Source organism: Mauremys mutica, chromosome 1, assembly GCF_020497125.1.
Source record: "Mauremys mutica isolate MM-2020 ecotype Southern chromosome 1, ASM2049712v1, whole genome shotgun sequence".
NCBI classification, from domain to species: Eukaryota; Metazoa; Chordata; order Testudines; family Geoemydidae; genus Mauremys; species Mauremys mutica.
Genome location: NC_059072.1, coordinates 64,749,559 through 64,771,297, shown reverse-complemented (window position 1 = coordinate 64,771,297; position 21,739 = coordinate 64,749,559). Strand labels below are relative to the sequence as shown.

At 41.5% G+C, this 21,739-nt stretch overlaps 1 protein-coding gene across 5 annotated transcripts in view; it reads left to right on the top strand.

Moving 5' to 3' along the window:
* GRIP1 (glutamate receptor interacting protein 1) overlaps positions 1-21,739 on the top strand; it is a 564,392-nt gene that overhangs the window by 175,406 nt on the left and 367,247 nt on the right. For 4 of the 5 annotated variants that reach the window (XM_044978377.1, XM_044978391.1, XM_044978383.1 and 1 more), the window contains exon 1: positions 13,097-13,247. The exons of the other annotated variant lie outside the window; for it this stretch is intronic. In XM_044978377.1, coding sequence (XP_044834312.1) covers positions 13,115-13,247 — 133 coding nt within the window. In that variant the 5' untranslated portion in view covers positions 13,097-13,114. Of the gene's footprint in view, positions 1-13,096; positions 13,248-21,739 lie in introns of those variants that run through there. 5 annotated transcript variants of the gene reach the window in all.

Genomic DNA, 21,739 nt, shown 5'->3' with positions numbered 1-21,739 from the left:
CAGGTTGCATTTTGCCTTCAGGATCTAGAGAGCCTTTTCCAGTGCTTTAGTTTCTGGTTGTTGGCTTCCCTGTCTTGTGGTCAGACTCATCAGCACTATCGCTTTGAGCCATTCCTTCATTATTTTTAAACAAATGAGAAAGGCCTCTTGTCATAGCACGTTTCCTCTCTGTGAATAACCACGCAGTGTAATTTGATGGATGTTTTCCATAGAGGGACATATCAATTAGATTTTCACTGCTATCAGGTAATTACTGTTATTGTTAGTAAACATTGAGCAGGATTATATTGCAGTTGAGGTGTGCATGATGCTTTAAAAAAGAATAGAGACATGGGCCTTGTGCAGAAGAGTTTATAATCTGGTTTGACATGATACAGAGAGTCGACATCAGACAAGGAGGAGGCAGGGAAGAAGGTTTATATCGAATAACATCTGGAAGGTATTTGTTTGACAGTACAACACATTATGCTAGCTCTCTTAATTTTAAAATTAATCTAGATTCTATTAGGGCAGGGTGAGGTGAGAATGTGGGTCATTGATAGAGAGACATCAGACACGGGAGAGACAGGGAGGAAGGGGAAGTAGTGGCCTTCAGTGAGTTTCATGTGGGCATTCACCAGCATCCACTTGGTGTTTATTGCATGATCAGGACATAGAGCAGGATCAGGGAGGACACTGGTTTAGTGGGCAGGAAGTGCTTGTGGTAGAAGGATACACAGGATGCCTAAGTGAATGCATCCATATACTACTTTTCTATAACCATTTATGCTATTTCCACAAAGAAAAACATTCTTTAAAAGCCAGCTAATGCTGCATAAGAGGAATAGTATCCTACACAAACCTTTAAAAGGAAAGAAATGTCCAAGTAAGGTATTCTTCTGTAACATACTTTAACACACACACATCACATTTGCCAGTTTCACTTAAACTTTCTTCAGCTAAATCCCATTCACCTCCCAGATATAAAGTAACACAATGCACATGCCCTATTCCTCAGGATTATGGCATGATTCAAAACCTTAATTCTGACCTCAACATCATCAATTTACATATCTGTTAGGCATTCACGTGCCAGTGAAATGTCTGATGCATTTGTTTTCTCTTCTTCCTTCCTACTCCTACCTCCATGTTAAACTTCGACTTTGTTTTGGTGTTTTTATTTTTGATTAACTGGGAAAAAATCAATTTCTCAAGAAAAGGGCTAAAAGATTTGTGGCAAATGGAAGTTGGTAGTTCAAATGAGGGAAATGTTTACGTCTGTATGAACTTAGAAATTGGTACAATGTATACTTTATATGCAAAAGGGGTACAAAATTGAGTGAGACATACCAAGCAAGATTTCAGAAGTGTTCTTTTTGACCATTTATTTCTTTTCCCAGAAACACTTGCCAGGGATAAAAATATCCTCAATTCAGACCCCTCAAAGAATATTTTCCACTTCTAGGATGTTTTTTTTAAATTTTATTTTAATAAAAGCAACCTACTGTTTCAGCTCCAGAGAGTTTCTAAAGTCCTGTCAGAGACAAAACCTAGTTAATTCTTAACAGTAGAGCCACTGTCAGTTAACTCAAAACACTAAGCAAATTCAGCCTTTTCTGGTGTTTATCAGGGCAATGGGTGTCTCTGTGGCCGTATCAGGTTAGATTCTGTTTACCCACTTTTGTGTGTTACAGCTATTAGTGTCAGGAATCAGGCCCTGCAGCTGCACCTGCTCCATCTCCTGATGGCCTAATGAGCAAAGCTGGGGCACATGAGCAGGGCAGGCTAAAAGACTACCCCACCTGAATGCCTGAAGAAGCTAGCAAGCTTGTTTTAAAGCCCAGCAGTAGCTCTCTGGCTGCTCAAGGCACAGACTGGTGGATTCTGTCTCCCTGTGCTTGCCTTGCTTCTGTCCTGCTCCCACCTAATCCCTGCACTGGACCTCGTTCCAGTCCTGTCTCAGCCTTGCTCCTGCACAGGAACCACCGTTGCTCCTGCTTTCCTCAACTCAGGTAATCCAGTTCTGACCCTTTGCAGTGATTCCTGCCTTGACCTGTGGCTCTGGCATTTGGACAGACTTTGGTACTGACCTTTGGCTCCAATTCCTCGGTCTCACACTGCCTTGACCCTGGGCTCTGGCATTCAGACTATGACTCTGGTTCTGACTCTTGCTCTGGCGAATAGGTCTGACTCCAGCTCCATACACTAGGCTGGACCACCCGCGACCTGGTCTTGAGACAGTTCATTTAAAGCAGTATCTAGCACAGGGGTGGGCAAACTACGACCCAGGGACCGCATCTGGCCCTTCAGACGTTTTAATCCGGCTCTTGAGCTCCCACTCCAGCCAGGGAGCGGGGTCGGGGGTTTGCCCTGCTCCGCACATGCCGTGGCTCTGCACGGCTCCTGAAAACAGCAGCATGTCCCTCCTCTGGTTCCTACGTCTAAGGGCAGCCAGGGCCACACACTGCCCCCACCTCAAGCGCTGCCCCCACAGCTTCCATTCGCTGGGAACCGTGACCAATGGGAGCTGCAGGGGCGGTGCCTGCCAATGGGGCAGCATGCAGAGCCACCTGGCTGCGCCTTCGCATAGTAGCCGGATGGGGGGACATGCTGCTGTTGCTGCTTCCAGGAGCTGCTTGAGGTAAGCGCCTCCTGGAGCCTGCATCCCTGATCCCCCTTCCATCCCCTGCCCCAGCCCTTATCCCCCTCCCGCCCTCCAAACCCTTCAGTCCCAACCCGGAGCACCCTCCGGCACCCTAACCCCTCATCCACAGCCCCACCCAAGAGCCCGCACCCCTAGCTGGAGCCCTCACCCCCTCCAACACCCTAACCCCCAATTTCATGAGCATTTATGGCCCGGCATAAAATTTCCATACCCAGATGTGGCCCTCAGGTGAAAATTTTTGCCCACCCCTGATGTAGCAGGTACAGAAAAAAACAGATAAAGGGATAGAATGTATAAATTGTGTTTCCACTGAAACTTTTAAAAATAATAATAAGAAAAGGCTTAGAATTCTTTCCCCCCAAAACAAATTTTGCACCAATTCTAGTTGACAGTGACCCTTTTAAATAGGGTTATGAAGATTTCACAGCAGTTTGCAGCACATCTACGAGCTATGTCTAGGCTCACTCGCTCTTGCGTGCTCGCTCGCGCTCTCTCTCTCTCTCTCTCTCTCTCTCTCTCTCTCTCTCTCTCTCTCAGAGTTAACTGATATTTTTGTGGGTTAATCCCTTCTGCACTATCTTTCCTCATTCCACAGCATTAGAATTGGTTGTACACTGATTTGTGAGTGTGTATTTGTTTGCTAGGAAGCTTGCAGAGAGCAAAAGCAATCAGGAATGCTAACATTTATGAATAACTCAGAGTATATGTTGGAAGTGCTTGCACAGCGATTTTGAAAAACTGTTTATTTGCACAATAGATCTGTCAAATAATTATGAATGGTCACAGAAAATTTATTAACAGAAAAGGTTTATAAAGTTTGTATCCTCTAATCAGGAAACAGAAACAAACAACATTGTGTGACTTTGAGTGAATAATTAATAGTAAATAAAGTGACCAGTTGTGAACTGAAGTAAAGTAGGCTAAAATTGGCACAAACTATTTGCTGAAAGGTCCATAGGCCGCAGAGCTGGAGAGGCATTGGGCTCGACCATGTTCAGGCATTGGGCCCCTACTAAATCAGTATGGCTAATGTCAGAGTGGTCTGGTGCACTGCTCCAGTGGTGCAGGTGCAATGCCACTAAAATTTGGCCTGGCCACCCCTCTGTCAAGACAGAGGTATGGTTGAGCCAAATGGTAGTCTGACCAGATGTACGAGGAGTCTGTTCCTGGAGCGCAGGGGAGTCCACTGATTGCTTGATTCCTGGCAGTCCCAGCTTATGCACTTGTGTAAGATCAGGGGGAGACTCCCTTGCATGGGAGACCCTAGGTCCCAACGGGAGGAGGGGAGATGTGAGGTCCTTGCTGGAATGGGGTCCCTGCTGGGTGATGAGATGGATGGGGACTGGAAGTTTCCCCTTCTTTCCCCCCACAAGAATGTCTGAACTGGTGCCATTGCTAGGGAAGCTGTAGCATAGAGGAGGCTTTTCCTGTAATCCTGTTTAGGCCATTAAGGACTTTGAAGGTGAGGACCGACTAGGATCTTGAAATTGATCTAATATTGAATTATACGGTAGGTTAGTGTAATATTTCAAATAGTCAACACTTTTATGATGGTCTCAGCAGGCAAATGTTGGAAGAAGATTGAACCTGTACTCAGAAGCCTGCTTCAGATGGACTTGTTCTAGATGCTATTAGCTCAGGGTACGTGATCACCCACAGTCTCTCCTGAAAATATGTAATTCCACATCTGCTACTGAGAAACTAGGATGTCAGGAAAGACAAGGCTGTGACAGGGCAGCAACTTCTGGAAATCAGTATGTCTGTGATTTTTGGTCTCAACATCAAGAAACTGTAGATTATTAGATGTACATCCCACAATTGCAAGAGGGCTGGAGAAGATAAACCCTCCTCTCCTGTCTCTTGTATCTCTACAATACATGTAAGTTTTTCACATGGAAAATCTTTATGCTGTAACTCAAGAGGTTTGTACTTTGGAGATTTTCTGTGTTCAATTGAACTCCAGAAACCACTTAAATGCAGCTTTATTTTTGTCCCAAGAGCGGTAATATTAAGCAGAACTCTTGTGCCACCTTGTTGTGTTCTCTTGCTTGTGCGTTCTCCAGCCAGAACTCAGTGAGGCAAACCCAGTGTTCCCTCTCGATAGCAGAAATGTTGTATACTGGCTTGAGCAGGTATGTGGAGCTCACCTGTCTAAAGCTTTGACTTTTTTTGCTGTGAACTATATACTGTAGGTGAGGAGTGAAGCATTATGCAGGCCTGCTTCTCTCCCTTGGGTCCTGATGGTCCCAAGGTCCCATGTCTTTAAGCCCAATGAGGTGTCAACCTCTCTTAAATGCATAATATCTTTATGTCCATAATAAAATAGGCACGGCATTAATACCAATCTAATCCTTCCCCCCCATTCTTTCCCCAAATATCTTTTAAAAAGTGAATTTATGCTTTAGTAAACAAGTCTGTCATTCATGAAATGTCACGTACATTATTACACTTCTAATGAACTTTCATCAGAAATGTTTAACTCTTTATTAAAAAAAAAAATAGGTTGAGCTCAGTGACAAGTTTCTCTCCTGGGCACCTATAAACTTCCTTTATGCTAGTCAGATCAAGGTTCTTCAGGCTGTTTTCTGGTATCTAACTTGTCAAGCTGGTTCATTCTCATTCACTCACTATGAAGTGTGAGACTTTATAGAGCAGTTTTCCTCTGGGCATCTATGAATATATTTATTTCATTATACCACATTCCATTCAGAACCAAATATTTGCTTATACTTCCGTGAGCGGTGAACAACAATTGTATGCAAACAGGGATGTTAAATGTAGAGCTTTTACTGATAGTAACAACTAATACTTGCTATGGCTACCACAGATGGAGGTGAGGCTTATATATCTTAACCCATATTTTGAAGCAATAGCATGCGCTGATCCTGATCACGTGGATCTCATGCTACATATCTGCTGAGGTCTTAGTTCAGCTCTCCTAAGGGCATAGTATCTTAATGTCATGTTTACTTTATTATTGTCATGAAGCCTTTGGCTAGCAGGTCACTGATTTGAATCAGGCCCAGGTTTGATATTACCTGAAAAGTTATCACTGTGTGGTTCTTGGTAACCTATATGAAATGAGTTAATTGTCAGAGCAGACATATATCTACATTATGAAATGCTGTCATCACCAGAGTTTCAGAAGGGTCAAAAATTGAATTGTGAACTTTATTGTATTCATGGAAATTGCAGTTAACGTCTAAACAACTAAATGCCCGAACTTCAATGGCTTCTTCCTCCCTGCTCTCCCCCCCCCCCCCGCGCAAGGTAATCAAAGACACTACTTCTAATCAGGACCAAGAGAATACAGCACATGTAAAGATTTTTGGCTAAGTCTTTTGGAAACATGATCATCCAGAAAGCCTGACTTGTCTACATTACAACTTCTAGCCAGGGCTTTGCACCTGTTGGGAATTATGGGTCCAAAAATTCTAGTGTCAACACAGCCCAGAGTGTCTGCCACATTTAACCCTATGTACTCAGAATAACACTTTAAAAAACGAAGTCATTTAGGAGCTAATGTCAATGGGACTTAGGCTTCTAAGTCACTGTGGTACTTCTGAAAATTTTACCTCCGCCTTTTTTTTTTTTCTAGCTAAAATTCTAGAAGGTTTTTATTTGGGGATTATAAAAACCCATGGTGCCAAAACATTGAAAAGAGCTTCCTGTGTTATCAGTGAGAAACAAAATATTCCCAAGAGTGGGCTACAGATTTGTGGATAGATATAGAAAAAGAAATGACAATTTTTCACTTTAGGAAGCTGTATTTGTAAAATTTGATTTAAGATGCAGTGCTTATTCATTTGAAAATGGGATGATGATAACATTTACCTCATAGGTACATTCTGAGGCTTAATATTTGTAAAACACATTGAAGACATTAAAAACCATTAAATATAGTGTGGGCTATGTATTAAATATATATTTCATATGCAAAGCTTTAATATATTGCTAAAGTTTCACAGTGAAGCACTCAATAGTTAGGAATTGTTATAGAATTTTTAGCTCTGCCCCTTTGTGCCCATGCATTTCAAAATAGTCTTCAATTATATTAGAACATTTTATAATATTTCTCAAATAATGCAATCCCCCCCTCAAATGTACAGGCATAGGTGAAGCATCTAGTGTTTATTTTACATATTTAAAATAACTTCATTTCACATTGGTCCAGTATATTTTATTAGATAATTTTTAATACTATTTTCTGTTCTTTAAGGGAGAGATTTTCAGTCTTTTCCATTACAGGACCTCTTCCCCCCTGTCATCTAGCTGAGATGTCATCCCATTTAGCCTATGAGAAGAGCGAAGTGGTCATGACCCCTTGACACTTTTTGCAGCCCACCTGGAGGTTATGAGCCTCAGGCTGAGAATCCCATAACTCTGAAGTGTTGTATTTAGCAGTAACTGTTAATAGCTCCATAGTTAAAGTTCTGGTGAGACTTGCAGTTATAACTTGGGGGTAGAAGTTAGATACAAAAATTGGTGTCTGACGAAGTGGGTATTCACCCACGAAAGCTTATGTTCCAATACGTCTGTTAGTCTGTAAGGTGCCACAGGACTCTTCGTTGCTTTTTAAAAATTGGTGTGTATCTCTAGAGGAAGTGGTGCAATATCGTTAGAGATACAGTTTTCTGGAAAGTTAGAAATAACAGTAAATCTGTTCAGTGTTTTAAAAATAACAGCTATGTGAAATTGGAGGGCTGGTAACTTGCATCATTTTTGGATTGCTGAAGCTTGGTTTTAATACTTGAAGCTTTAGATGTGCGGAAGTCCCCCACAACAAACATACATGGTCTTGTAAAAAATAATTAAAACAAGGATATTGGCAATATTAGTCATTGCTATTGGTATTTGTACAAAGGGGAACAGACGAATAAAGCACTTGTCAGCAAATCAACTAGCTCTTTGGCTAGAGTCCACTGGAAAGCCCTATTTATGCACCTTAGATGTGAATAGTTGTTGTGATACACTAAGGTGTATCAGTAGGGCCCGACCAAATTCACGGCCGTGAAAAACGTGTTATGGGCCGTGAAATCTGACTGTTGTAGGGGAGACCAGATTTTACAGAGTTGGGCAGCCGGAGAGCAGTGGCTGCTGGGAGGGAGCCTAGGTCTGAAGGCAGTGTCGCCGACAACAGCAGCATAGAAGTGAGGTGGCATGGTATTGGGGGAGGGGGGTTTGGCTACTTTTTGGGGAAGGCAGGACTAGCTTTACAGGTGGGCCAGTGGGCAACTGCCCAGGGCCCCGTGATGGGGGGCGGGGGAGTGCCATGGTCACCCCTCTCCCTCCCCCTCCCCCCCAGCCAGCCCAAGGCCACTTTAACTCCCAAGCGCTGGGCTCTAGGTGCTAGTCTTGGACAGGCTGAGTGGGGATAGGACTTCCTCTTCCTCTGCATGAGTCACTCCCGAGGTCGGGTTAGACCCATCTCCAGGAACCTCCTCTTGTTACAGGAAGCTCAGTGGCTGCTGGCTGGGAGTCCAGCTCTTAAGGCAGTGTGGCCGCCACAGTGCAGAAATGAGTGTGGCATGGCATGATATGGTATTTCTACCCTTACTTCTAAGCTGTTGCTGGTGGTGGCAGTGCCTTCAGAGCTGGGTACCTGGCCAGCAGCTGCCCTCCGGCTGCCCAGCTCTGAAGACACCAACCAGCACAGAGTATGGGTGGCAATACTGAGACACTCCCCCCGCCCCCATGACCCTATTTTGGGTTGGTACCCCCACAGTTACAATACTGTGAAATTTCAGATTTAAATATCTGAAACCATGAAATTTATGAGTTTTAAAATCTTATGACTGTGAAATTGACCAAAATGGACCGTGAAATTGACCAAAATGCGCACTATGTATCGGAGTATGGGCTCCCTCCTGCCCAGCTTAGAAATTGCACAGGTACTGCCCTCAATCTTCTCATGCCTTACAAGGAGGGCAAGAACCTCTTCCCAGCTGCTGGTCTCCCTACCAGTTTGCAGCAATATTTTTCAGTATGTTTTTTCACTACCTTGCTAAGTTAGCCATACACTTGTGCACAATGAATCCTTCCTTAGCTATGCACTTCACAGGCTTAGTGAGGAAAAAATCTACTGTACAAGCCCAGTATGCAATTTTCAAAAGCTCAAAACTTAAAGTAAAACCAGTTTTCTTTAGAAAATGGGCAGGCAGTTGCTAGAACTGCTGCTTATTACACGATGCAGTGTTGTAGCTGTGTAAGTCCCAAGATATTAGACATGATGGGTGAGGTAATACCTTTTCTTGGATCAACTACTGTTGGTGAGAGAGACAAGCTTTCGAGCTACCCTGAGCTCTTTTTCAGGGCTGGGAAAGGTTCTACAGACCTATATCAGTACAACTGCATTGCTCAGGGATGTAAAAAACCCACACTCCCGAGTGATGCCATTATAGCAACCTAACCCTCTTGTAGACAGCGCTACGTTGACAGGGGAGAGCTTCTCCTGCTGACTTAGCTACCACCTCTCAGGGAGGTGGATTAACTATGTGAATGGGAGAACTGTCTTCACTAAAGCACTGTACATGAACTGTAGCACTTTAAACATAAGCCCTAGGAGTGTCACAACTAAATACAAGATCAAACAGATAGATAGTTTAGCATACACAGTTAGCACGTATTTTAAGGGACCATTCAAGGTGAAGTGGCCCATTAACACTGCTGTAGTCATAGGACAAAAGGGGAGGTTATTATATCACAGAGTTCAAATAAGCCATAAATGCAATGTCTTGATTAAGACCCTGATTTTTAGTGTCTGGCAAAGCTATGAATTTAAGCTCCCAGGCTCATCTCTTGGAAAATGTTGTTCAGGTTTCCTTTGAGGATGAGGACTGATAGGTCAGATATAGTGATTGCTTTGTGAAAAGTGTTCATCCACAGGTGATAGGGTGTTTTTCTCTCTGAACATTTTCCTGTGTGAGTTCATAGTGAGAGCATAGTGATTGGTTTCACACACACAGGTGCTATTGAGGCATTTAGTGCACTGGATGAGGTACACCACCTATTGTGATAGGCATGTGCAGGACCCATCATAGGTCCTGACTCTGTGGGTGCTGTGCACCCACTGGCAGCCCCCATATCAGAACATCCCCCACCCCCCAGCACCTCCTGCCCACTGGCGGGCCCCACAGATCAGTGCTTCCCCCTCCCTACTAGTGCCTACTGCCTGCCACAGATCAGCTGTTTCACGGTGTCAGGAGGCACTGGGGGAGGACTGAGGGTGCAGCACACTTGGGGGAGGGGGGAAACTGGGCAAGGAAGGGATGGGGGTGGGGCCTTGGGGGAAGGGGTGGAGTGGGGGCGAGGCCTGGGTGGAGCCGGGGGAGAGCACCCCTCGACAGATTAGAAACTCAGCACCTCTGGGAGCCCTGGATCTTGAAAGGTTTGTTGTGAGGGTGTTGATCATTGTAGCAGTGGAGATATGTTTGCAGGTTTTGCATCTGCTGTCCTGGCAGGGGCTGGTGCCTCTCTGAGTAGGTGTGTTCTGGTCAAGGTTGCCAGGTGTCCGGTTTTCAACCAGAATGCACAGTCAAGAAGGGACCCTGGCAGCTATGGTCAGCACTGCCAACTGGGCCATGAAAAGTCCGATTGGCGGTGCTGTGGGTCTACTAAGGCAGATTAGTCCCTAGCTGTCCTGGCACCGTGTCGCACCCTAGAAGCGGCTAGCAAGTCTGGCTCCTAGGCGGGGAGCCACAGTCTAAAACAGTCTTAAAAACAGGAGTGCGCAATAATTTTTGCAGGGGCGGGGCACTCCATGAATTTTGAGTCATCATGGGCTGCAGATTTCTACTATATTAATGGAGGGGGTCTAGAAGGGAGTTTGGGTGCAGGGGGGGGGCTCCGGGATGGGGCAGGGGATTAGGGTGCAGAATGGGGTGTGGGGTCTGGGAGGGAGTTTGGGTGCAGGAGGGGGTTCTGACCTGGGGCAGGGGGGTGGGGTGCAGGAGGGGGTGCGAGATGCAGGCTCTGGCCGGGAGGCACTTACCACAGGTGGCTCCCAGCTGATGGTGCAGCAAGGCTCAGGAAGGCTGACTGCATGCTGTGGCCTCACGCCGCTCCCAGAAGTGGCCGACTGCTGCTGGCATGTCTCTGCGCGCCCCTTGTGGGGAGAGGGGCAGCGGGTCTCTGTACGCTGCCCCCACCCGCAGGCACTTCCCCCCACAGCTCCCATTGGCTGATTTCCAGCCAGTGGGAGCTGTGAGGACAGCTTCTTCCCTCTCCCCAAGCCAGAGGTGCGCAGAGACATGCCAGCAGCAGTCGGCCACTTCCGGGAGCGGCGTGGGGCCAAGGCAGGCAAGCAGGCTGCCTGAGTACCCCACTGCGCCGTGGGACTTTTAGCGGCCTGGAGATTGCGAGGGGGCAGGCCGGACAGAAATATTAGACAGGCCGGATCCAGCCTGCGGGCTGTATTTTCCACCCTTGGTCTAAAAGGTGAATATTTCAGAAAGTTGTTAATATCTTATTGAAAAAGGGGCTGGGAGAGAGAGTTATAGACCGGGAGTATGTAAGGAATAATAATAATAAGACCTAACTCTTCAGGGGCGTCTGCTTCTCCTGCATAATACTCTAAATATTTGTAGAAAAGGTGTTACAATTTTTATATGTTTTGTACTGTTTGGAAGCAGAGTAGCAAAAAAGAGAGAGAAACTGAAACTCTGGAGGATGCAGTGGTCTTTTCATAAAAATGCCTATAAAAAGTTTTATTACTTTTTAAAAAATGTGACATTATGTTGTTTTCCATCTTTTTATCATGCAATCTCAGTGTTCAGGAATGTAACATATGAAAGCCATGATACTTAGCTTGTAGTACAGACATAGCCAAGGGTGTGATGATTCCCCTGCTTGACAAGAGGAGCTTGACCAGAACTAGCACAAATATAAATAGTGTAGCAGCAGTAGCATGCATGGGCAGTGGCAGTGAAGACATGGCTTAGCTGTGCCACGTAGGTACCCTCTGATTTCAGGAGAGTTTGTACAGGGCATGCACCTCTACTGCCGCTACGCTACTGATACTCACACTAGTTCTCATTGAACTGTCATGAATATATGTACGCAAGCGGGAGAATCACACCCCTAGCTCGTAGTGTAGACATAACCTAAAATGAATTGAATTGGTGACTTGTTCATCAAATAACTATAGTGACCAGGCTTTCAAAGTAAATAATTGGGACTCCTCTCATAGGGTAAGGGGGAACAGGATATGTCACGGTGGTAGGTAAGTAGGTACAAGATAATTTGACTGATGTGATTAATTGCATTCCAAACACGTGGCAACAGAATGGAGGTTTCCTACTTGTACAAAGACCTCACTCAGTTTACTGGAATGGTGAGGTTACAAAACAAACTGGTAAATGTTCAACTGATTGGATTTGAATGGTCATTGATTTTGTTCTCTCCTGAAGGAGGGGAATTTTGTCAAAAACGCTTGTGAAATTCCTGTCTTATCTTAAAGAATGCTTGTGGAGTGCAGAAACAAGTGGTCAGAAAAATGTGGACACCTTTTCAGGCTTGTTGCTAACATAACAGAGTTCTGCTTCATGTCTGGTTGGTTTGCTCTCGGTTATTTTTCAAGTTTTACAACTCAGCTAGGATTTTAGATGAGTACAGTAAAGGGTAGGCAGTACGGTGTGGTCATGATGTAGCTTTCTTTGTTTGCATTACTGTATAGCTGTGCTGGATCTATAAGGAGCCTGTCTGTGAAGTTCATTTTAATATTTAGATTAAACAATGATTGGAATACATTAATGCCCTGCGGGTAAACGTGTCATTTTTAAGCAGCTGCCGAGCTTTCTCCCTGCTGCTCCAATTAACATATTCAGTGCACACACTTGTCAGTGAGTAGGCTGTGTATATGGATTAAACCACTTTGTTGTTTATTCATCCACCATGAGTGGTATCGGAAATGGATCAGCATGGTTAACATTTTTAAAACAAATGAAATCAAATGAGGTCTTGAGCATGTGCCACAGTAAACATCAGGGTAGTGATTAACAGGCTACAGAAAACCTGTTTTGCCTTCAGATATGGTTGAGTCCATTGACTAACATGTATCCCCGCCCCCCTCCCCCCCCCAGCTCCTCTTCAAATGATGGAGACATAGGATAGTGAAATTCTAGTGCTGGGATTCCTCTTGGTGTCAGGCAGATCTGAACTTTGTTCTGTTTTTTCTAAAAGCTGATTGTGATCAAACACTTCTCTTTATTTCCTCCTTTACCTTGGTTGTAACATTTCAGCATAAAAACAATGGATTTGATAAAGGTCCTTTTAAAGGTAAAACAAAATGCTTTGTCATAACTGAAACTGTTGGGGCTTTTTTTTTTTTAAATGGTATCAGAGTGGCTAGTCAAAGGGTGCAGCTCTCCATCTATACTTGCTGTTCATTCATGCTCAAACAGCTTTTTGTGAAGCTTAGCTGCTAAGACCAGCAAAAGGTAAACTGGGCTGATAACTGCACTGGTGAAAGAGATGGAACGTTTCTTGGGCTTTGTGAAGCAGATAAGAAGATCGAGAAGAAGAAAAGGCAAAAAGTACCGACCCGAGGAGGATTACCATGAGGGCTATGAGGATGTCTATTATTATGCTTCAGAGCATTTTCGAAGTAAGCACTGTGTAACCTAATGTTTTCTTGTTGTGATAAATATTCAATGTTGTTTTTAATTACAAAATGCTAACACTGGATAGATATGTGAGCCTCATGCAGGTATTACAAGCATTACACTACTATTATTTATTTGTCTAAATTTGCTGGTAGGAAATTAGAAAGAAAAGCTATAGTATTGTAGCTTTCAAATCAAAGTGTTTAATATTTCAGGTGCAGTTAATTGATTCTTACTGTTGCAAGCCTTTTGTTAGAGGACTTTGTGTTGTAAACTGATATAGCCTTTTTAGATCACTTTTATATATAAATATAACTGCATTCATATTTCTACTACACTGCTTTTTAAAAAATAATTGCTCCTGCATAAGTTCAAGTTGATTAATATTTGTTGATTGAAAGTCAGTCCTTTGTGTCTGAACTGTGCCCTGATCTTTACAGTAGAAAGTAACTCAAGTGGGATTCTTTGCTGCTGCATGTTCAGAATTGCTTCAGGAATTAAGTAATCAGGGTTCCCCCCCACTTTAATTTGCTGTCAGACATCTGCAGTAGTAGCTATAAATCAAAATAGAATGCCTGTTTTTAAGACCCCTGCAAAAACTGTATTATAAACTGCAATGCACTTGAATAATTCTCTCTACCTGTCAGTGTTCTGAGTTCCTGGTCTCTCTCTGACTTATCCCAATGGATTGGAAATGTCCAGAAATGCCTGAGGGGACAATGGGAGAGAAGCTACTCACAGACCTCTGAGTTTATTATGCCATTCTCTAACGGAAGGTGTTCACAGTATAATCAGTCATGCACAAAAATTATTTTTAAATAGGGTTGCTATTCTTTTGACCTGTGATTTGGGAGCTTTGCTGCAAAGAGTTAGTATTCTGCATTTTCCTGGCATCGTGAAGCTTAAATGTACTCTTATGTGTATGTACCATTCAAGCAGCTGTCAGTTTCCTTTTCCATCACTTACTGTTGTTTCCATCTGAGTAAAGTATATTATGAAAAAATTACAATCTTCTTAGGGTTAAATGCTGAAAAATTGGATTGTAATTTAGAAAAAAACAAGTTTCTTCTTTCATGGAAATGCACGTAGTAAAAATGACTTAGACATAGTTCTGATCAACTGCATCAAACTTTTTATGCTGGTCAAATAAGATGATTCACTTTTGGATAGGTCTAATATTTGTTGAATATATGATGTGTATATTTTTTGGGTGTTTACTAAGGACAGCCCCATTAATGTTCTGACTTTTTTTATAAGTGCTTATTGTTATACAAATTACATTAAAGTAATGTGTATGATTTACGTGCAACTGATTTGAGATCTGTTAAGCAAAGCACTTTCTTTTTTTAAAAGATTATCATGGCAAGGTACCATCTTACAATTGTGTACTCTACATCAGGAATATCAAATTTAAACCTACAAAACACTGTAGAATTTTAAAATGAAATAAGTTAATGAAAACATGCAACTTTTTAGCTTTCTTCTGCTCTATTAGTGTCACGCAAATCACATGGCTATATATCAAATTAGTTGTGTTAAACTAGTGTTTCCCTAGAAGATTGTAATAGAATATATTTAAAAAAGAACAACCAAGCAAACCAACATCAAATGATTTTATTAGCTAATTTTTTTAAAAAATAGCATGAGGCAACTGTGTGAATGGACCAAATGCTTAATAGTGATTACTCCTTTCTTTTTGACTCCTCTTAATAGAATAAAATGATAAATATTTTTTCTACACACTTTAACCTGCCAAGGTTATGTACACAATAAATACTTTCAAGTGCGTGGGTAGGCAATTTTGAAACTGGCATGTTCTCTGCCAGTTTCATCAGTGCTCATAATCCAGAGTTAAATAACCACCTAAAACATAATGCATAGTTCTGCCATTGGATGCACATGTGGCTTGCAACTTCAAACAGCTACTCAATAAAATGTATTACAAGAGACTCAAACTTTAGAGATTTGACTGTTCATCAGTCATCAAATACCAGAGTCTTTTATTGAGATGTCTCATCAAATGTAATTGCTTCTTAATGCTTCTTTTGTCCACTCTTTCAAGTACGTTATGTGTCACTGTTTTGGTGAGTAGGTGTGATGTTCACTTAAATTATGTTGCACAAAATGTCAAGAAATGCTGCCGCTTTTGCTAAAACTTTTGCTCTTTAACCTGCATTTCATGTAATTTATAAAATTAAATGTACAGTCCATGTTTACTATGCACCAGCAATTCACTGTTTACAGTGCAGGTTAAGAGGAATGACAAGCCTTTTAATAATGATTCCTTTTGATTAGAAAATTCTTTGCATTGTTGAAAAGATCTTCTATTGTATTTACTGATACAAATGTCAACAGCTCAGAGCTAACAGAATCAAGGAAATAGTGTACGCATTTCTGGTATGCCCTCCCCCCGCAAATAATATTATCTATTTGGACTTTTATGGCTAAAGAAACGTAACCATTTTAATTCTACTTAAATTTACCTAATGGAGCTGAGGATTCATTCAAACAATCATTTCGCATGTGCAGTAATATCTCTCATGTTCTACTAGATATTATCCAATGTATTTTATGTTCACTGTTTAATATGAAATGCAAAAACTGTATTAAAATAACTCTAGGATCAAACAACCACACAAAAAGCAAGAAAATAGAGTTAAAAATGGAATAGGCCTCTGGGGATTTTGGATAAAATTTGATCTTATTCTGTCCTTAACTTCCCCTTTTGTGCCTGGGTATTGTAGCTCATGCTAGATGGTATATAGCATCGCCACTCCTCTGAAGCCCTCTTCATGGAAAACCAGATGAGCTATGCTGCTTTGGCACAATGGGGTGAACGAAGGGTAGTAATAGCAAAGGCTCCTCTGGTAAAAGGATGGTCCCGACTTTGAATTTCCCCCTTTTTATCAAGTTTTTACTACAGCTCTATTTAATTTCATTTCCTTTAAGCTTTATTCGTAAAAGGCTAGCCTTATTTTGAAATGCCGCATGAGCTACATTATTTTTGTTAAAAGAACAAGGAGTACTTGTGGCACGTTAGAGACTAACAAATGTATTTAAGCATAAGCTTTCGTGGGCTAAAACCCACTTCATCGGATGCATGCAGGGAAAATACAGTAGGAAGGTAGGGGTGACACACGCACACACAGAGAACATGGAAAAATGGGTATTGCCATACCAACTATAACTTGTGTAATCAGTTAAGGTGGGCTATTGTCAGCAGGAGGAAAAAAAACTTTTGTAGTGAATTGCAGGTGTCACATTCATTTAAATGAGACGTAACATTGTGACAATAATGGATCATGAAATTACTGCCTCAGGTAATCAGAAAACTTAGTGCTTATTACATAAGATGCCTGAGCAAGTGTTACATTCATCTTGTGCACCATTAAAACTCCACCACCCAACCTGTTCCTTTTAATGAAACTTTGCATAATAAAAAATCCTTATTACATTATCGAGACTGCTTCTGAACAGTAAGAATGTTGCATAGTAGAGGTTTTGGACATTTTTTACATTGAATTATATTGTTTTGCCAAAACCGAAACATTTCACAGACTTATTGGTTTGATGAAGTTTCTAACAGGAAGATTTCTGAGTTCGAAGGCGCTCTATTCCCTTCTGACCAGAGAGGTAGACACACTAATCAGGAACTTAACCTTTTCAATCTGAAAATGGAGGGTTCCACACCATTCCATTTTGTAAAAACAAACAAACAAATTTTCATTCCAATGCAGAATGAAAATAACATAATATGGCCATACTGGGTCAGACCAATGGTCCATCTAGCCCAGTATCCTATCTTCCGACAGTGGCCAATGCCAGGTGCTTCAGAGAGAATGAACAGAACAGGGAATCATGAAGTGATCCATCCTCTGTCTCCCATTCTCAGCTTCTGGCAAACATAAGCTAGGGACGCTTCAGAGCATTGTTTTACATCCCTGCCCATCCTGGCTAATAGCCATTAATGGATCTATCCTCCATGAATTTATCTAGTTCTTTTTTTGAACCCTGTTATAGTCTTGGCCTTCACAACATCCTCTGGCAAGGAGAGTTCTACAGGTTGACTGTGCGTTGTGTGAAAAAATACTTTTTTGTTTGGTTTAAACCTGCTGCCTATGAATGTCATTTGGTGACCCCTAGTTCTTGTGTTATGAGAAGAAGTAAATAACACTTCCTTGTTTACTTTCTCCACACCAGTCATGATTTTATAGACCTCTATTGTATCCCTGCTTAGTCGTCTTTTTTTTCAAGCTGAAAAGTCCCAGTTTTATTAAATCTCTCCTCATATGGAAATGGTTCCATACCTCTAATAATTTTTTTGCCCTTTTCTGTACCTTTTCCAATTCCAATATATCTTTTTTGAGATAGGGAACCAGATCTGCACATGGTATTAAGATGTGTGCATACCATGGATTTATATAGAAGCAATATGATGTTTTCTGTCTTATTATCTATCCCTTTTCTAATGATTCCCAACATTGTTGGCTTTTTAGACTGCCGCTGCACAATGAATGAATGTTTTCAGAGAACTATCCACAATGACTCCAAGATCTCTTTATTGAGTGGTAACAGCTCATTTAGATCCCATCATTTTGTATGTATAGTTGGGATTATGTTTTCCAGTGTGCATTACTTTGCATTTATCAACATTGAATTTCATCTGCTATTTTGTTGGCCAGTCTCACCCTGTTTTCTGAGATCGCTTTGTAACTCTTTGCACTATGCTTTGGCCTTAACTATCTTGAGTAGTTTTGTATCATCTGCAAATTTTGCCACCTCACTGTTTACCCCTTAATAAATATCATAACCTTAAAAGTTGTAATTTAATGGAGTTGGCATCCTCTAATCTTCTCTATTACATAGTCAATATGGAGGCACCATTTAGTTTTACAATTTTTTTAAAAAAATACCTACTCAGAATTCTGAATGATCTATGATTTTTGTCTCTGTCAACCAGCAAGTTTCATCAGATTACAGTTTGAAATGGATGATACTAAATTGTGAAAAATAAAACTTTTACAAAATATTGTATTTGTAGTAACAATGCCCTAGTGGCATTTGCAATATAAAAGGCTCGCAGTTTGGCTTCTGAACTGGACTGTAACTTTCATTGCAGATGGATTACAGAATGTTATTTATTGTTTGTATGCTCAGTACTCAGGACAAGGTAATACCAGAAGTAAGTATATAACTAGCCTATGCTACAGTTTTGTTAGACTCCAAAAAGCATCCGCTACTGGCCATGATATTAGGTCTTTGTGGAGACGATGGTTTTTAAAGCAGGGAAATTTTAGGAGAATTTCACATCCTTATCTCAGGTGCAGAGGGAACTACTACAGGATATACAATAAACAGTAAAAAAAATTATGTAGCATTATTGCATGGTGCACTTTTAGAGCTAAAGTACTTTGAAAAGTAGGTAGGCATGTGCTTAGCTGTTTCTCAATGTGAACTCAAAAGACTCCAGTTTATAGAAAGTAAATGTAGAACTATAAGTTCTCATTTTAAGACAAAGAATGTTGTGTGCATATTTTGTTATGTTTTGTTTTTTCTCAATTCTTATACATGTCAAATGTAAACAAACAAATTTTATAATCTATTAAAGATTAGGCCACTGGATTACCAGAAATCTCACAGCATAACATGTATAATTATATAAAGATTTATATGTAATATATGTAATATTTCTTTTGATGCCTTAATACTGTTTTTTTGGAAAAATAAAATATTTTAGAGAGACACTTTGGCCACCTCCCCCAAAAGCCATTTTTAAGTGATAGAGCAGAAATGATGATGCATTGTTTGCTGTGTCAATGATTTAACTGATTTACGTATTTTTTGCCTCATTAGTACAAACCCAGTACATATAACAGTGGTCCCCAACCTTTTCCGGGTGGTGGGTGCCACCGAGGACTGTGGCCGACGGACAAGCATCCGCCGAAATGCTGCCGAGAAGCGGCATTTCGGCGGCAACAACTCTTGATGATGCCGCTTTTTGGTGGCATTTTGGCGGCGATGCCTCTTGATGATGCCGCTTTTCGGCAGCATTTCGGCGGATGCTTGTCTACCGGCCAGTACGTGGGCGCACATAGATGCCCTGGCAGGCGCCCTGGCACCCGTGGGCACCGCATTGGGGACCCCTGCCATATAAGTAATTTTACCCACATGAGTAAGGTCAATAGAATTATTTGAGTGGGTAAAGTTACACACATCTGTTGGCAGGTTCAGGAACTTATTTGACAGAAAATGTCATATCCAAGTGGCAATCTGTATGTCAAATTTATCCTGCTGCCATTTGTAATGGTTAAGATATTTAACACTGAAAGTTAAGAATTCTAAATGAGTAGTGTAAACATATTATGTAAAGATTTTGTAGAATATACTTAATAGTGACTATTAAAATTTAAATTATTTGGTAGTTTCAGAATATCATTCAATATTCAGAAACACCAAAGAACACCAAATAGGTGTGTGTGGGAAATTGCTAATGTACAGAATGGTCATACATGAGTTTTTGTGCTTAAAGATAAGTATGTGCTTAAGTGCTTTGTTAGATCCATGTCTAGCTAAGCACTCACTTAGGGAACCATAAAAATGCTAATGTTACAACAGTTTGCCAAACCTGATGATCTGAAATGTACAGAATTAATTCAGAGGCAACGTGACAATTGTGTGTACAAAAATTAATTGGATCAGTTAGATGTTTTCAAGCTGAAATCTGCCTAAGATTGGCATCAGCTCTTGTAATGGAAATTCAGGCCCCGAGTCTGAATTGGAGAACTCCATCCAAGCCATGCTAGAGCAAATCTTTGGTGAAAAAGAGAACCTAAAGGCCTTTCCAGGGGGTATAGATACAAAATGAATAAATTTGAGATTGAGTCAGAAGTAGCAGTCCTCAGGCTATCTGGAGGGCCACATGGTGCTGACTCTTCTCCTTGTTTCCAACTGCTTCCATGGGCTCTTTGTCCAGCAAAGAGGAGCTTGGACACCTTTAAAGGCACCTGGAAATGAGGAGCCAATTTAGCTGTCTTGACTAGGTACCACTGCTACCAGAGCTGCTCTCAGGGTCAGCTGTGGGATGGTAGCCACCAGCCGGAGACAGATATTGAGGGGAGAAGGGAATGAAGTAACAGGGAAGTATGTGTAGTGAGAGAAGAGCAGCCCTTGTCAACAATGAAGTACGTATACAGTGAGACGAGGCAGAATTAATATTAAATAGGGTGACCATATTTCTCAAAGAGAGAACGAGACACCTCCAGCCACTTGCCTGCGGTCCCCCTTTGCTCTTGCCTGTCGCTGAAATCCTGCTCCTCCCCAGCCCCTGCAAGGCTGTTGCCCCTCACTGGAACCCTGTGGGGGGGCCCTGCATACTGGGATGTTGTCTTCTCCCCACACCCCCAGCCCTGCTTCTCCCCCACAAGGGGCTGACATTTCCGCTTGTCCCCCCGCATGTTCCTGTGCACCACACCTGACTTTTTTTAACAAAGGTGGGCATTTGTCCTGTTTGCTAACTTGATCAGTTGACAAGAGCAATAGCAAATGGGACAAATGCCTCTTTTTTTGGGAGGAGGAGTTGGGACGACCCAGACAGGGCTTAAAAAAAGGGACTATCCTGGCCAAAACGGGATGTATGGTCACTTTAATATTAAGCTTGTGATAACCCCTTGGAATGTACACTTTGGGAGGTCAGGGAGAGACTCTCTGCAGAAAAACTGCACAGGTTAAGGTAATCTTCTCAGAGAATAATGTGCAAGACTATGGCATGAACTCCTGCCACTAGAAAAATCTGATATGGAAATGTCTTTACATTCCCTAACCTGACTCACTTGAAAAAAACTTTGTGCTGATAAAGCTAATTAGGTCAAATTGTAGACCAGACCTGTTACCGAAATAACTGTAACCCTAAACCTGTACTAAGGAAAGTGACATACCTCAGTTATGGGTGTTCTGATTTTTTTTTTAATTCTTATTAGTTAAATCACATATTACTTGCTAATGACAAAGGTTAGTCAGCTTTCATCCGCATAGGCAGTTATTTATCACCAATCTGTTTCTAAATGTTAGCAAAGGCACACAAATATATGTATGTTAGGGCTGTCGATTAATTGCAGTTAACTCATGCAATTAACTCAAAAAAATTAATCACAATTAATTGCAGTTTTAATCACACTGTTAAATAATAGAATACCAATTGAAAGTAAATAAATATTATTAGATGTTTTTCTACATTTTCATATATATTGATTTCAATTACAATACAGAATACAAAGTGTACACTGCTCACTTTATTGTTTTTATTACAAATTTTTGCACTGTAAAAATGATAAAAGAAATAGTATTTTTCAGTTCATCTCATACAAATACTGCAGTGCAATCTCTTTATCGTGAAAGTGCAACTTACAAATGTAGATTTTTTGTTTTGTTACATAACTGTACTCAAAAACAAAACACAAAACTTTAGAGCCTACAAGTCTACTCAGTCCTGCTTCTT